This window comes from Carassius carassius, chromosome 29 (assembly GCF_963082965.1).
Source record: "Carassius carassius chromosome 29, fCarCar2.1, whole genome shotgun sequence".
In the NCBI taxonomy this organism is placed as follows: Eukaryota; Metazoa; Chordata; class Actinopteri; order Cypriniformes; family Cyprinidae; genus Carassius; species Carassius carassius.
In genome coordinates, this window is record NC_081783.1 from 28,813,641 (window position 1) to 28,829,213 (window position 15,573).

The 15,573-nt window shown below is 37.9% G+C and overlaps 2 protein-coding genes across 6 annotated transcripts in view; one reads left to right on the top strand and one right to left on the bottom strand.

The window, feature by feature from the left end:
- LOC132110002 (glutamate receptor 3) overlaps positions 1–13,515 on the top strand; it is a 143,667-nt gene extending 130,152 nt beyond the window's left edge. The window contains exons 13-16 of one of the 3 annotated variants that reach the window (XR_009424574.1): positions 4,165–4,412; positions 5,218–5,332; positions 9,140–9,254; positions 10,431–10,570. Coding sequence is in view for 2 of the 3 variants with exons in the window: in XM_059516530.1 (XP_059372513.1) it covers positions 4,165–4,412; positions 5,218–5,332; positions 10,431–10,676 (609 nt within the window). In the remaining variant the exon portion in view is untranslated. Of the gene's footprint in view, positions 1–4,164; positions 4,413–5,217; positions 5,333–9,139; positions 9,255–10,430; positions 10,679–12,093 lie in introns of those variants that run through there. The other 2 variants (XM_059516530.1, XM_059516529.1) reach the window with 2 other exon arrangements.
- Positions 13,516–14,826: 1,311 nt separating this feature from the next.
- Positions 14,827–15,573, bottom strand: part of LOC132110004 (THO complex subunit 2-like) — a 71,390-nt gene continuing 70,643 nt past the window's right edge. For 2 of the 3 annotated variants that reach the window (XM_059516533.1, XM_059516531.1), the window contains exon 39: positions 14,827–15,545. The gene's annotated coding sequence lies outside the window, so the exon portion shown is untranslated. The remainder of the gene's footprint in view (positions 15,546–15,573) is intronic. The other variant, XM_059516532.1, reaches the window with a different exon arrangement.

The window sequence follows — 15,573 nt, forward strand, 5'->3', positions numbered from 1 at the left end:
ATGAAAAAAGAAAAAAAAAAAGATAAGATACTATATTCAGGTTAGATAACACCCATGGGACAGTATATACTTCTGAGTAGGAAGACAGTTTTGGGACACATCCCGCACCCTTGACACACTGTTTTCAGTGTACTATGATTTAAGGAGCAATAATTATCATCTTGAATACTATTAGAATAGATGGTTGGGATGCAGCAATAGTTTTGTCATGCATTAATGTGAAATCGTCTTTTTGACATCTTCGACTTGACTCAGAACTTGCAATGAGTGAAGTATGGTCTTCATAAATGTTTCATAGATGACCACTATTGATATCCTACTCATACAATATTTATTGTGTTAATAGTAAAATGTGTTATTAGTGATCTAAATACTGAGTGGTCAGCTATTCTCTGTCAGTTGCACCATATATAACATTTTTCGAGGTATGTTAATGTTAATGGAGTTGTTTATCGACCTTGATGCAGTAAAACCGCTTTTCATGCAGTTTCACTTGATAGCACTTTAATTACGGATAGTGATTTATCCATTATTAATAGAAACAGTAATGTGGACGCCGTGGGCTTTGTGTTTAGTTGTCATCGTGATACACAGTTAACAGCACTTGTATAACAAAAACCCAGTATATTTTCATGTCATTGGAGTTCCCGGCTATGACCTGAATTTGACTCGTGTTTCTTCTGATTCTTCTTTAGATATACTGAATTAAAAATAGACTGTTTTGTACAGAACAAATACAAATATCTGAAGATGTAAATTTGAACGTCCCATAAGTGTGACTCCATAATTTGGATCTTTTCTCCCCTTTCTAAAATGGTAGTGTTGAATGCATTTGTCAGCCATGCAAGACATAAGAGTTCAGTGATTATACCTAATGATGAAGAAGGCCATCTTAGTCTTTATTATATAGTGTAGATGTGTGTTTGGGGGAATATGGGAATATCATGAGGGAATAGACTTGTAATATAGAGTGCTGCAGTAAAAACAGCCTCATATTCTCCAGCTGGTATATATATATACACACAAAAATCATTTGATATAATGATTCCCGTGATAATTTCACACATCCCCAATCACATTTGACAGTTACCGACAGATACAACAGTGCTGAAAGCCTCCTTTGACTTCATTCAAACATAAACCAGTCCAGATGTAAGAAATGCCATTGGACAATTTTCTTTCAGCTGCCAGATTTACTTCTCCATTCACCAGATGTGTGTTTCCTCATGTCTGAACACAAGTGCTTTCTGAATAACAGCCCTGCCATAAACTTCTTTGGTTCTTTGGTGATCTTTAAGGCTCTATTATAGTGTCATTTAGCAACCATCCTATAAAGTGTCCATCTGTTCATCTTGGTGTTCTGGAAGCAAACCACTGTGACTTTTCGCTGATGCAGTTGACATATGCTGTCATTATTTATGTTCCCCTTGATACATTAAATAATTCTGCAGATTTTGTACCTTCAGTTCAGCACTGACTATTTGAAACTCTACTACTTTAAAAACAGACCCATCTGTTTGATTGCTACTAAACTACTTTTAAGTTATATTTTTGACTCTTTATGTCTTCATTGGAATGGAATCGGCACCTGTACTGTATATCAGAGCACTGCCCAGGAGGTTTTTGGCTCCAACTTAAACTACTTTTTAATTTTTTATTTAAATATAACTAACAGTTTGTTTCAGAAAAAAAGAGTGGACTAGTTAGTGAGCATAATCAGATATGGCTGGCAGAGAGTGTTAGTTAGTAAAAAACAAACATATGTCTTTGTAAGCCAAACATTTGGTCAGTGTTTTTAAAATTGTTATTTATTTTTTGTATTATTATTATTTTTATTTATTTTTTTATTTTTATTTTTTTTTCTCGATGTAGTATATAGACACTCACCTGTTTTCACAGTAGTGAACTATAGTCAAATACCCACTCATTAAACTTTTCATTACATTTTTTATTATTATTATTATTATTATTATTAAATAGTGCAATATTGTAATGTATTAATTTTAAAAGTAATGCATGATGCTTGTCGTCTCCATGAGTCATTCGGAGAATGGTGTCATGGATTCTAGCTAGTTAAAATAAACTTTCCCAACCCTGGTGTATAAAGCATTGAACAGTGGTAGAACTAATCGACGACTCGGTGTATTACATACTCTGCAGTCTAATTGTGAACTAATTACATGATGTCTGTATTCTGTATAATTTTGGTGTTTATTATCTATTTTTAAAGTGGTCATCGGATGCAAATTCACTTTTACAAGTAGTTTGAACTGAAATGTGTGTTGGCAGTGTGTGTACACAACCTCCCTGTAATGATAAAAATCCAGTGTTTTTTTTTTATTATTATTTTTTTTTTATCTCTTTAAGTCAAGTCAAGTCACCTTTATTTATATAGCGCTTTAAACAAAATAAATTGCGTCAAAGCAACTGAACAACATTCATTAGGAAAACAGTGTACAAATAATGCAAAATGATAGTTAAAGGCAGTTCATCATTGAATTCAGTGATGTCATCTCTGTTCAGTTAAATAGTGTCTGTGCATTTATTTGCAATCAAGTCAACGATATCGCTGTAGATGAAGTGACCCCAACTAAGCAAGCCAGAGGCGACAGTGGCAAGGAACCGAAACTCCATCGGTGACAGAATGGAGAAAAAAACCTTGGGAGAAACCAGGCTCAGTTGGGGGGCCAGTTCTCCTCTGACCAGACGAAACCAGTAGTTCAATTCCAGGCTGCAGCAAAGTCAGATTGTGCAGAAGAATCATCTGTTTCCTGTGGTCTTGTCCTGGTGCTCCTCTGAGACAAGGTCTTTACAGGGGATCTGTATCTGGGGCTCTAGTTGTCCTGGTCTCCGCTGTCTTTCAGTGCAGTAGAGGTCCTTTCTAGGTGCTGATCCACCATCTGGTCTGGATACGTACTGGATCCGGGTGACTGCAGTGACCCTCTGATCTGGATACAGACTGGATCTGGTGGCTATGGTGACCTCGGAACAAGAGAGAAACAGACTTATATTAGCATAGATGGCATTCTTCTAACGATGAAGCAAGTACATAGGGTGTTATGGGAAGTGTTACCGGATCAGGTTTACCTAATTAATGCAGCCTAAACATCCTTTAACGGATATGGATATTAGAAGGACATTAGTGTTTTAAGTGTAAGCCAGGTTAAAGAGATTGGTCCTTAATCTAGATTTAAACTGCAAGAGTGTGTCTGCCTCCCGAACAATGTTAGGTAGGTTATTCCAGAGTTTGGGCGCCAAATAGGAAAAGGATCTGCCGCCCGCAGTTGATTTTGATATTCTAGGTATTATCAAATTGCCTGAGTTTTGAGAACGTAGCGGACGTAGAGGATTATAATGTAAAAGGAGCTCATTCAAATACTGAGGTGCTAAACCATTCAGGGCTTTATAAGTAATAAGCAATATTTTAAAATCTATGCGATGCTTGATAGGGAGCCAGTGCAGTGTTGACAGGACCGGGCTAATATGGTCATACTTCCTGGTTCTAGTAAGAACTCTTGCTGCTGCATTTTGGACTAGCTGTAGTTTGTTTACTAAGCGTGCAGAACAACCACCCAATAAAGCATTACAATAATCTAACCTTGAGGTCATAAATGCATGGATTAACATTTCTGAATTTAACATTGAGAGCATAGGCCGTAATTTTGATATATTTTTTAGATGGAAAAATGCAGTTTTACAAATGCTAGAAACATGGCTTTCTAAGGAAAGATTGCTGTAAAATATCATTTCGTTAAAGCATTTCCCCTTTCTCAAATCGAGCCGATCTCAGATGCCTGATGTGACATCACACAGACAGGCCCCTCCCACGATAGTTTGTTTGACAGTGGTGTTTCAGTACAGACTGGACTGGCTTCTTCCCTTAGACCCGCCCCCTGAGTGACTGTCATCAGTCCACCATTGTTTCACCACTGGAGCAGATGAAGACAAGAATGACTCCTAAGCGACTGAGGTGTTCTGTTGTAGGATGTAATAATGAACATAGCAGTTGTCATTTACCCTAAAGAATGATATCAGCTTGTGGAAAATGGGCATCCGATGACCCCTTTAAGTTACATAAGACGTGATGTGTAAATGCAATCTTTGTGCACTTCATGAATAACTATATACGGCTGTATGTCTGTTTTTCTTGTCTCCATTGCACAGCGTTCAAAAATAGCAGTGTACGAAAAAATGTGGTCGTACATGAAATCGGCCGAGCCTTCCGTCTTCGCCAAGACCACGCCAGATGGGGTGGCACGGGTACGAAAGTCGAAGGGCAAATTCGCCTTTCTTCTCGAATCCACCATGAACGAATACATTGAGCAGAGGAAGCCCTGCGACACCATGAAAGTGGGCGGCAATCTGGACTCTAAGGGCTATGGTGTGGCCACCCCCAAAGGCTCAGCATTAAGGTGGGTGGAATAATATAACAATATTCTCCATGTTGTTATAGTATTCCACCTACCCTGATGTCCTGTGTTGTCATTTCCTCCCCCCCCCCACCCCTCCCCCAATCCCCCTATTCTGACAAAGAGGTAAAGGTATAATGCATTATGAATGTTATTTGATTCACAATGATGCTTCTGATCAATTATCTCTTCTTTAAATGTTTATCTTCTTTTCCAGATTTGTATCATTTCGAGACTTATCTGTGGCTAATTTAAGAAACCATTTCACATGCGTGTATGCGTGCGTGTGTGTGTGTGTATGTGTGTGAGAGAGAGTGTGCGTCTGTGTCCCTTCCCATCTCTCTGCTGTCTTTTTGTCCTTCGATCTTTCTCTCATGTCTCGTGTGACTGTCCTTCCTGACTGTCGTGTTGTCACTTTTAATTTAACAGTTCAACGGTTTTTCAATTTAGCCTGTAAAAGCTGCGCTGTCACTTGTGACGAATGTTAATTGCATGATGTTTGTTGTTGTTACTTTTCTTCTCAATGACAATGTCCCCATCCCGCACACTTCAATTTGAAACAGCGTAACCCTCCATGCCACCTTGAATATTTAACACTTTCTTTGCTCTGAGCGTCTCTTACCTTTATATTCGTGAAATTCTTAACCAAATTGTGCTCTTTCAACCATTCTGATTACTGCTATAATTGACTCTCAGTAGTAGTAGCTCACCATATTAAGTAACGTTACCATTACTACTACTATGCTAATGCAGTAGATTGCTCACAGACTTGTGCATTTTCTTACAAGTTATGTTTTATTGTTTCAAGAAATGCTGTTAACCTGGCAGTTTTAAAACTGAATGAGCAAGGCCTGTTGGACAAATTGAAAAACAAATGGTGGTACGACAAGGGAGAGTGCGGCAGCGGGGGAGGTGACTCCAAGGTCAGCCTCAATGTCACCGAAATCGGGTACCATAGTACAGAGTAATCGGCAAGCCTGTTATCCCTGAACCGAGCCAAAAACAACCTACAAAAAAATCATGCATCCTTTCAGTGACCCCACATTATCTGAGAGCTAAACCAGAACCCTGACTTGGCTAACGGAGGAGAGAAAATGACCAGTATGATTTTGTCCTACTGAGGAGAAGACGGTTTTGTTTTTTACACTCTTCACTTTAGCGTAGCATTCACACACGTTAGCGATGCTTTTTGGTTAGCAGCTGGAGCTACGTTAGTTCATTAGCGATATTAGCTCTGAGACTGGTAAAGTGTTAGTGTTTTAGGAATCGGAGAAAGCATCCGCCTGGCAGACAGTAAAGAGAGACTAGAGATTGCCTTCTCGCTTTGCTTCTGCTAGGCAGCTGTCCACGGACAATCACCCAGTCTTCCTAGTTAGTTTTCCTTTCCTCAGATAGAATAGCAACAACTTTCCACCATTTATTCCTGAAGTTAAAGTAGAAGCGTGTGAACCAGACCAGTGTTTTAAGTGTTACACTTTTTAGGAGAAGTACGAGAGGACAAATCATTGTAACATCCAAAAACTTTAATGTCCGATAACAGACTGGTAAAACACTGACACAAACTCTGATCTGATCTGAAGCTCGAGTGGCTAAGAATAGTCCACATACATGAGCATTCCCATCTCCACACCAATCTGAGCACAGGATCAGAAATCCTTCACTTCATTTGATCCTGCCTATTTGTCTAATGCTAACCCACACAGCAGGGCATATGTGGGACGTGTTGGGCCCAGTCCAGCCCTTATTTTGTATTCATGTGGAAGTGAAGATTAACTGATGTGCTATCCTTAGACTTTCCAGGTCAATTCACATCATACAGAAGGGCAAAATCACTTTTTTTATATGGAACTGTTCTTGTTGTTTGTTTTGAGAATAATAGCCAAAAATGGGGACACACCTGATGGGGCTAACAGTGCTTTTTCATGTGCATCCCAGACTTAAAAGTCTACAGTGTTAAAAGCCTCATTTTCAGGACCTTAAAATTTGCCAAAGTAGAGCACAGATGTAGTTTGTATAATAAATGCAATACAGAGCATCCGTTTTCTCGACATGTGAAAGGATTTATGAAACCACTAAAAGCATTTCAATTTATCTGACATTTCTTGCACTCCACCATAATACTTCAGTCTGCATTTGCATAACATTTAGGATTGTAAATGCTAGCTTTTTCTCCACTTAAAATAAACTAGATTTTAGGTTGTTTAATCTCATTTTTGGAGAAGATTTTTCATTCGATTTAAAGTCAACATGAAATGGCATGTTCCGTAATTTTGTAAGGATTGTTGTTGAATGATCGATTAGAAAACACTGATGGAAGGTATTCGCAATTTTTGCTATTATAATTTTTATATTAGATTACTGCACTGACTAATGCGTACTAAGATTTTAGAAATTTTACATCACACAGAACAGAAAAAGACAATTCAGGCTTATTAAAAAGACATGCTCCTAAAAATTTACCTATACATACAGTTCACTGCGGTTTCCAGCTGAAATGAACACTAGCAATAAAACACCAACTTTTATTCATTTTCACACAAATTATTATCATGGGGGAGACTTATTTTCATGTACAATACTAAGTTATGACATCGGTGGAAAAAAAGTGCGTAAGTCATAAACTAATTCAGTATCAGTTAAGACTATTGGTTAGGTTTAGGTTCAGGTTTAGTGTAAGTGCTTCATTAATCACAAACGCGATAGAACTTTAATCGTTTAGCGCCATTCAGCAGACATTTCATTTCTGATACATACATCAGCCGTAATTTTTGTAAGCGTTGCTAGACTCATGCTCATCTGTTTTGGATAAAACTGAACATGTTTTAAAGTGTCGCAAAACTGCAAGAAGCAATGTAATCATAAAAGGTTGCCAAAAGTATATTTTCCCAATGAGCCTGGGTTTGAAAGAGGCATAAAAATGTCCACATAGCTAGTATAGCCTTGGTGACAAATCAAAAGCAAAAGCTGTTTTTGAGGATGAGCAAGTCATTATATTTTGATCAAAGATTACCTTTTTTTAAGAATACCATACACTAACGAAACACAAATGTGTATTCAGCCAGAACATAAGGCCAGTTTTGATTTCATGTTGACTTTAATTGTTTTGTTTGTTTTTTACATAGTTTCCTATTTCCTGAAAATGGGGCCTCTCTAATAACATCTGTACTAGTTGTTAGGGAGCGGGTTTTTCAGGACAAACAAAAGCATTGTGCCCTCTGCCTGCGGATGAAGGTGAAAGGTTATGTGAGCTTTCATAATCACCTTCTTTGTTCCAGCTCTCTGTTTTTGCAGTTTGCAGTGATTTGAAGCCCCCATTAGTCGACATGCAGTGGATGGGCTAGCTCTAATGATCTAATGCAGCGAGGACCCAGCCAGCTGTGGAAAAACACAACGAAAGGAGAGAAAAACAGGACAGAAATCCACATTAAGCCACCTGCGACAAACAGACATCATGAGTCACACAACCCGTTCTCCTCTCGGCCCCTGGCAGCCCGCTGCCATCCTCGCTGCTGATAGGTTTCCCACTTCATTCGCTCCAAACGCTCTGAGGATAATTACATTGTTAATCAATGTCTCTCCCCAAGCTAAAAGAAATGTTAGGACCGCATAGCTAAATCAGCAGCAGCCATGAGAAATGTAAAGAACATTTAAGCGACTAATTATGTCTAGACGAGTGATGGCACGGCTTTCTATTATAGTAAAAAAACAAAATTTAATTTTAGAGGTTTACATTGCATTTTAGAAAAATTGTGTTCTCTAGCAACAGACTTAAAGTCAACATGGAATGATAATCACAACCCACTTGACTTGCAGGTAAATGTGATATTCTTCAAGAAAAAAAAATAGAACTTTTTCTGTTAACAAGAACTGATTGCATAGCAGTTGCTAGTAAATTTCACACAAGTAATTACAAGGAAACAGCAGTCAGCAGTGCAATTTTGAATTGAACCGACTATATTTTTCTTTGGAGTATTGTGCAGTATTGCTTCTTTTGGAGAGTCTCGAGCAATAATGTATGCATGTATATTATGAAAAATATGTTAATTTCATGTTGACTTTAATGAATAACATTGCAATGGCCACCACATCAAGTAGATTGATGTGGTGATCACAAGTAGATCACAGCATAGTCACTGTTTCATTAGCCGCTAAAGCTAATGTCATTTAGAGTACCCGCGGCTGCCGTTTAGCAACAGTAGCCTTTTACATAGCGCGACTAGTCACCAGTTCAGTTAACTCCAGCACCCAGGTAACACAGTGTTTTACTTTCCAAATGCTTTGACTCATCTGTGTACGGTCTTGTTTATGTGTGTTTGCCTGTTTGGTTTCTTTGTACTCTCCGCCTGAGCCCTAACGCCAGCTCTCCTCAGCCTGAGCAAAATACTACTGGTAATTTTCGTTGGTCTGTCAGTCAGTCGAGGGTTCCAGTGGAGATCCACATTCTCAGATGCTCAAATTAACCAAGACGCTTCTCTGCTTTTATAGCCACGCAGAAACCTGCCTGTTCTTCTCTTAACAGTGTATGCCGATTACTCAAAGCGATACGGGTAGGTCCTGGCACACTAGCTTAGCCATGGTGAATGGAAGGTACTAGTCAGAATGCCTGCCACATGTGTGTTGATTATGGCCAGGAGCCCTGCTTTATCGCTTTGTAAAGTATGAAGTAGTTAAGACTTGAATAACATAAAATAACATAATATAATGTTATTTATGTTATTTCCCACGTGAAGAACTCCTGTAAACCTTGCAGTATTGAAACTCAGTGAACAAGGCATCTTAGCCAAGCTGAAAAACAAATGGTGGTACGATAAGGGTGAATGTGGAACCAAGGACTCGGGAAGTAAGGTCAGTCGCTGCAGGTCTTTTGTACTGATTCCAAAAAGTGCATTTTGACATATTGTTCATATGCAAGGAACAGACCAATAGTCCATATCTTGATTTAACTCATGTATTATAGTAGAATTAATAACTTGCGGCCACACATAAGGAAACAATAAGGACGCGTGGCCTAGAGTTTTGCACGATTCCCCATCGTTTCCAATGATCACTTTTGAGACATATCTTTCTGTTGTTGTTTATTCTAGTAGTTCTTCCAATGAATGCCCTCAAATAAAACCGTAATGATAAATCGAATGGGGAATTAGTTAAACGTGCAAATTGATCAAGAGTTAGATTCTTATTTGTATACCAATTGTCTTTCTTGCTTATTTTCACTTGACTCAATAACCATTATGCTACAGTTCTTACTCACCAAACTTCCAATTTAAAATTTGATGTATTAGTGTTGTTACTTATTTGTCTTTGACGTGACAAAAAAGGACCGTTCATTTATCGAACCTCTTGTGACGTTAACCGCAAAAGTCTTTTCTCATCGTGACAAACCGTTTCAGCGCAAGTTTCATTAGACGAGCAGAGGTTGACTAATCTTGTTTATAAAGCAAAGGCGATGGTTAATTTGTAGCAATAAACAGAGCTGAAGAGTAAAACTGCAGCAGTTAAACCGTGGCTGTGTAAAACGAGCTCCATATAAGCGGCAAATAGTGTAATACTAATGGACAAATTTTTAATGGACAAGTTTGGGGGGTAAACTGCAGCAGAATGGTTCTTAAATTCAGTACTCTGGTGTAGAAAATATGTCAAAATATGAATTTTGATATGAAAGGTTAAAGGATGGAAAGGCAGTAAGGTTATTAAGTTAGAGGTCTGACCTGTATGTAACTGACCAGCTTCCTCAGATACATGAAGAAGCCAATGAGAAGATCAGGTTAGAGAAACCATCTACATTCACCAGTTATGGTCCTAATTGACTCATTTGTCTTTAAATGACACTGAGCTAGAACTGTAGACATAGATGGATATTTTCTCTCCATTGGAATTTAGATTCCTCTGCTAGCGGTAGAAATGTAATTTATAGCCAGTAGTCCTGCTTGATAGAACATGTGAGGAGTCGTGCAGGATAGTGTGTTTTGTGTCAGGATTGCCACTGCAAGATATACTAACTATGTCCCTCGCTTCTCTTAGGACAAGACAAGTGCACTGAGCCTGAGCAATGTTGCTGGCGTCTTCTATATTCTGGTTGGTGGACTAGGGCTGGCCATGATGGTGGCTTTGATAGAGTTCTGTTACAAGTCACGTGCAGAAGCCAAACGGTTGAAACTCGAAAAGAACGCCCAAAACTTTAAGCCAGCCCCGCCAGCCAACACCCAAAACTTTGCCACGTACCGAGAAGGATACAACGTGTACGGAACAGAGAGCGTTAAGATCTAACGGTAATGCCTCTACACTGACTCTGTGTCTGTGTGTGTGTGTGTGTGTGAATCAAAGCCGGAGATTGTGTTTGTCATTAATTCCAGATAATCGAATCAATGGAGAAGTGCAGCAGCATTTCGGCTGATTTTTTTCCAAACGCTGGCTTGTTTTCAGATGGTTGCATCAGTTAGACTGCGCTACGAAACACTTTTTGTTAATATTTGTACTCTGGCAGAAAATAGTCTGATATCCATGTACTACATGTGTATCATTTGGCCCATATTTGGGAAAAAACAAACTAATACAGCAGGGATGGGACAGGAACAGACCCGTTATTATTGTCCTCTAAAGTATTGAATTATATGGAATCAGAGCATATTTGGACACTTTTTTTCTTCACATAAATCTCTGTGAAACAAATCTTGGTCATATTTCACTCTAAAACCAAGAGAAAGACAAACTGTATTCGGAACGCAAAGCAAATTTCAGAGCTACTAATATGTTTTGCATTGTGGCATTATTTTCAGAAGCACTTGAATTCATCTTGTCCAGACAAAATGATTGGTTTTGTTTTATTCATAAATACAGGGGGGAAAAAATGCATAAAAAAATTGTGAATCCATACTAGTCACAGTATCTTATACTTACAAAGGCTACATTTATCTAATTAAATATACAGAAGAAAAAAAGTTGATAACATATTACAATATTACAATGAACTGTTTTTTTTATTATTATTATTATTTGAATGCATTTTAAAATGCCATTTATTCCTGTGAAGCAAAGTAAACATTTTCAGCAGCCATTAATCTAATACTTCGTATTTGCAATTTGTTGATTTGGTGCTCAATTAACACTTTTTTCCCCTTTATCATCACTTTTGAAAACAGTTGTACTTTGTAGAAACCATGATAAAAAACATTCTTTGATGAATAGAAAGTTCAAAAGAACAACATTTATGGAAGTCATTATTATCATGTTTTAACTGAGTGTATTTCTACTGAATAAATTAAAAAAAAAAAAAAAAAAAAAAAAATATATATATATATATATATATATATATATATATAAAATAATTAACTGATCCCAGAATTCATAACAGTATTGTATATTTTAATATTTTCACCTCAAAGTAATGAGAATTGTGTGAGGTGCTTTCTTCTATGCACAACATGTCTCTCTTTAGACTCTGGTGTGAAATATGACCAGGATGTGTTCTTGGCAGAATTCTGTGTTGTAATATATCAAATAAATACATTATCGATTTTTCACTTACACTATTGCTGAATGTTCCTCTAAACATGTTGCATTTAAAATGTTTAACGATTTATCACAGCAGCTGAACAGATAGATGATAACACAAGGTAGAAACAAACAGTTTTCCCACTGCTCGGTACTCTCTGATGTGTGTGTGTGTGTGTGTGTGTGTGTGCAGAGCGGCAGTCAGGCAGCGTGGTGTGACACCTCACAGACACGGCTGGATCTTCAGCAGGGGTCGCCCACTCTCTCCATACACATCATCTCCAGCCGACACAGCACGCTCACACAAGACCACGGCCCGCACGGACCGCCGCAAGAATTGGAATCGATTTCTTCAGTGCCTTATGGAATATTCAGAGTATCACACTGATGCCAACTCACGGCAGAAGCATCGCATCGCTCCAATCACATAAAACCCACGGAATGCCATCATCATCATATCTGTGAAATAAGAACTCCATGGACAGCGAGAAATAAAGCCATCACTTGCGATCTCAGCACACCGATTGAGCCGATCTGACTCGAGACGTCTTCTCTAGACTTTGTGGGACCCGGTGGTCGAGCGAACGCTTGTAATACTGTAAATTTGCTTTCACACTCGTTCCATCGGTGTATTCATTTATCAGATTATGGATCGTTTCAATTCCAGATCAGGATCTTGTCAGTAATATATCGTGTGCTTTTCTTTAGTCTGATCTATATTTCTCAGAAGTTCAGAAGCTATAAACCCCATTTGACCTTCAATAATGGTGTTTCACGTCTCACACGTGAGCTTCAAGAAACCAAAAACCGCCACACGGTTTAATTAATTCGCACACACTCATACACACGTACAGTACTTACAGACAAACTTCCACGATTTTGTAGTTATCACAGCATACTGTACAAGAAACTGAAGCTATAAATCAGATCACATTAATGTAGATAAACCGCAACTCACAAAAGGACATGGCTTTTACGATGTAGTATTTGATTACCTCACGGTTTTCCGAATATAATTCGCACAAGTCGAGCTTTGAGGTTTAGTTTTATTTGACAAGCATTATTAGTGTTTGGTGAATTATTTAGCAAATGAGACTAGGATTAATAACATTTACAATAGATTTATAAAAGGAGCTAACGGGAAGCTAGCACATTTACATTTGCTGTGACATTTTTGTGTTGGAGAGAAGGAAAACCAACTGTGACTCCACGGGACCGATGATGCGGCCCATCCCGTGACCATGGACAGATAGTTTTATAACGAAAAGCTTTTAAAAGACTACAAACGTGGAAAACAGATGTGTACATTTCTAGTGAAGAATTCCCAAGCGAGTGACTGAATTCCCAAATTTTCTATCTGCATGCGAAAACTTGTGATTGCCAAGTAAAGCCCTGCGACTTCCATTAGTTTCTAGAAGGTCGGTAGAAAGTGGGTTTCAGCTTTCGTATCTCGACCTGTAAAACTGCACTTCAGCCCAGAGGACGTGACCGGGCGGCCGGCTGATGTAAGACGTGCATGCGTGGCTGTCGTTCCCCGAGCCCCCATAGTGAGGCCTTGTACAAAGAATTTTAATACATTTTGTAAATAAAAAACAAACAAAAAAAATGTATTGAAGCATGTGTGGGGGCTTTTTTTTATTAATCAGTGATCCTCAAAACACCAATGCATTAGTGCGGAGATGACGCGGAATACAAAGAAAGCATCTGCTTCTTAAAGAATGACACTCTGTACCAACACACAACCTTCTACAGTCCTGACAAAGTCAAAAGAGGAGCTTCTCCTTTGGGAAAACGTTGTAATATATTGAAAAAATGGAGTCAACACCACATGTACAAACTGAGAAAAACACAACAAGATTTACTGTTTTTCTTTTTGTTTTGTTTGTTTTTTTCATGAAGGAAATGTATTGTCTTTTGGTTATTGAATTAAACCTTTTTTTTTTTGGAATGAATTAAAAATTCCGCAGTCAGATCAAGTCAAGAAGAGCCGGTGCCATCTCTAATGTGTTAAAACAAGCTCATTTCATGTTGGATAATAGTCTCTAGATAATAGAGCATAATTATGACAATCTTCGTAATAGACCTGGAAAAGAGTTTGAACTCACTATTAAATACACGGCCTTTAGCAGTGACTTCACTCGGAAAAGCACAGCCTCATTTTTGTTTCTTAAATGAGATTTTCTTTTTTGCGATTCAAAATTGTGAACTGGGAGTATATTCACTATAAAATGTATTAGATAATACAGATGTTTATATCTTAACAAAATATTTCCATATACATTTAGACAATTAAGCCATGCTAAATTTCAGCACAATCATTTAATATTAGGGACTTTAAGTAACTACAGCTGACGAAACACAATGGTGATCTACAGATATAGATTATATACAGATACAAGGCCAAATACATATTAATTTACTGTGGTAAATAAGGACACCTTAAACTGAAGTGTTCCCTTTCCTGAACACTGGTCATAGACCAATGCAGACTACTTCAGATCCACCTGACATTTAGATGTAACAACTGTAACAGTAAAACTGAACTAATCTACATAAATGTCAATATCATTAATTCTAAACTTGACAAATGTCATCAAATGACTTAAGAGTTTTAAATGCTCCAAAAGCTCTAGCATCATTTGTTGCAGGTGCAAGCAGATTAATATTTTGTACCCGACACAATGGCACGCAGAGATTTTGAAGTGTGACCCGTGTCCAAATACTTTTCATGTTTTCTGTAAATGTCGATCTGATAAATGTCTCTTCTGCATCTGATAGTATAACAATAGTTGCTCAGAGGAGCACTGATATCTATCTTCACCAGTGATAACTTGAGAGGAACCTTTGCAAAGTGGTGCAATAAATTCTGGTAGTTGGTTATGCAAAATCCCAAAGCTTCAAATAAAAACAAACACAAGAGACATGATACACTAAGAAAACTATTTTATTTAGAAAAAAAGCATACACTTTGTAGATTCTGCCAGATAAAAACTCCATGAAGCACTTTAGAAAGTCATGAATGGTTTCCTTTTTAGTCCACTTATTTACGGAGAAATCCAGCTTGCCATTCTTTATACAAATCTTTTAAAAACGTGATTGAACACACTAAGGAAACCCGGAGGCGTACATTTGAAATGAAAGTAACAGGAAATGTCTTATTACATTGAACCATTTTATTTCTGTATACATAATATACAAATTAGAGCATTTATACGGCTTCAAACACCTAGTCGAAATATCACGTGTCAATTAAAAAGAAAAAAAAACACTAAGCTAGTATTCAGGAAACCAGAGTTTTCTTATCATGTAAAGAAACGAAGAAAACGGAAAAGAAGGTAATAAGCGAGGTCATAAAAACGCAAGCATTGGAGAGCGACACCAATTCACCCTGAATCTGTTTGTGATGCAAGAAGCACATTGTGCTAAATATTTAAAGGAAACAAACTTTCAGTGAAGTACTGAAAATATCACAATAAAAATGGCAGATTAAAATACAAGCGGCAACATTTCTAGGCAAAACAACAGAAGTTTGGATGCAAGTGTGCGAGGGAGTCGTCTCTCCAGACGTTGATAGGAGAAGGGATGAAGACGCTGACATGCTTGAGAGAGCTGGGATGAGGAGTCCTGCAGCAGAAGAGGAAACTTCTGCATTAGCCAAAAGCACATTGCAAAT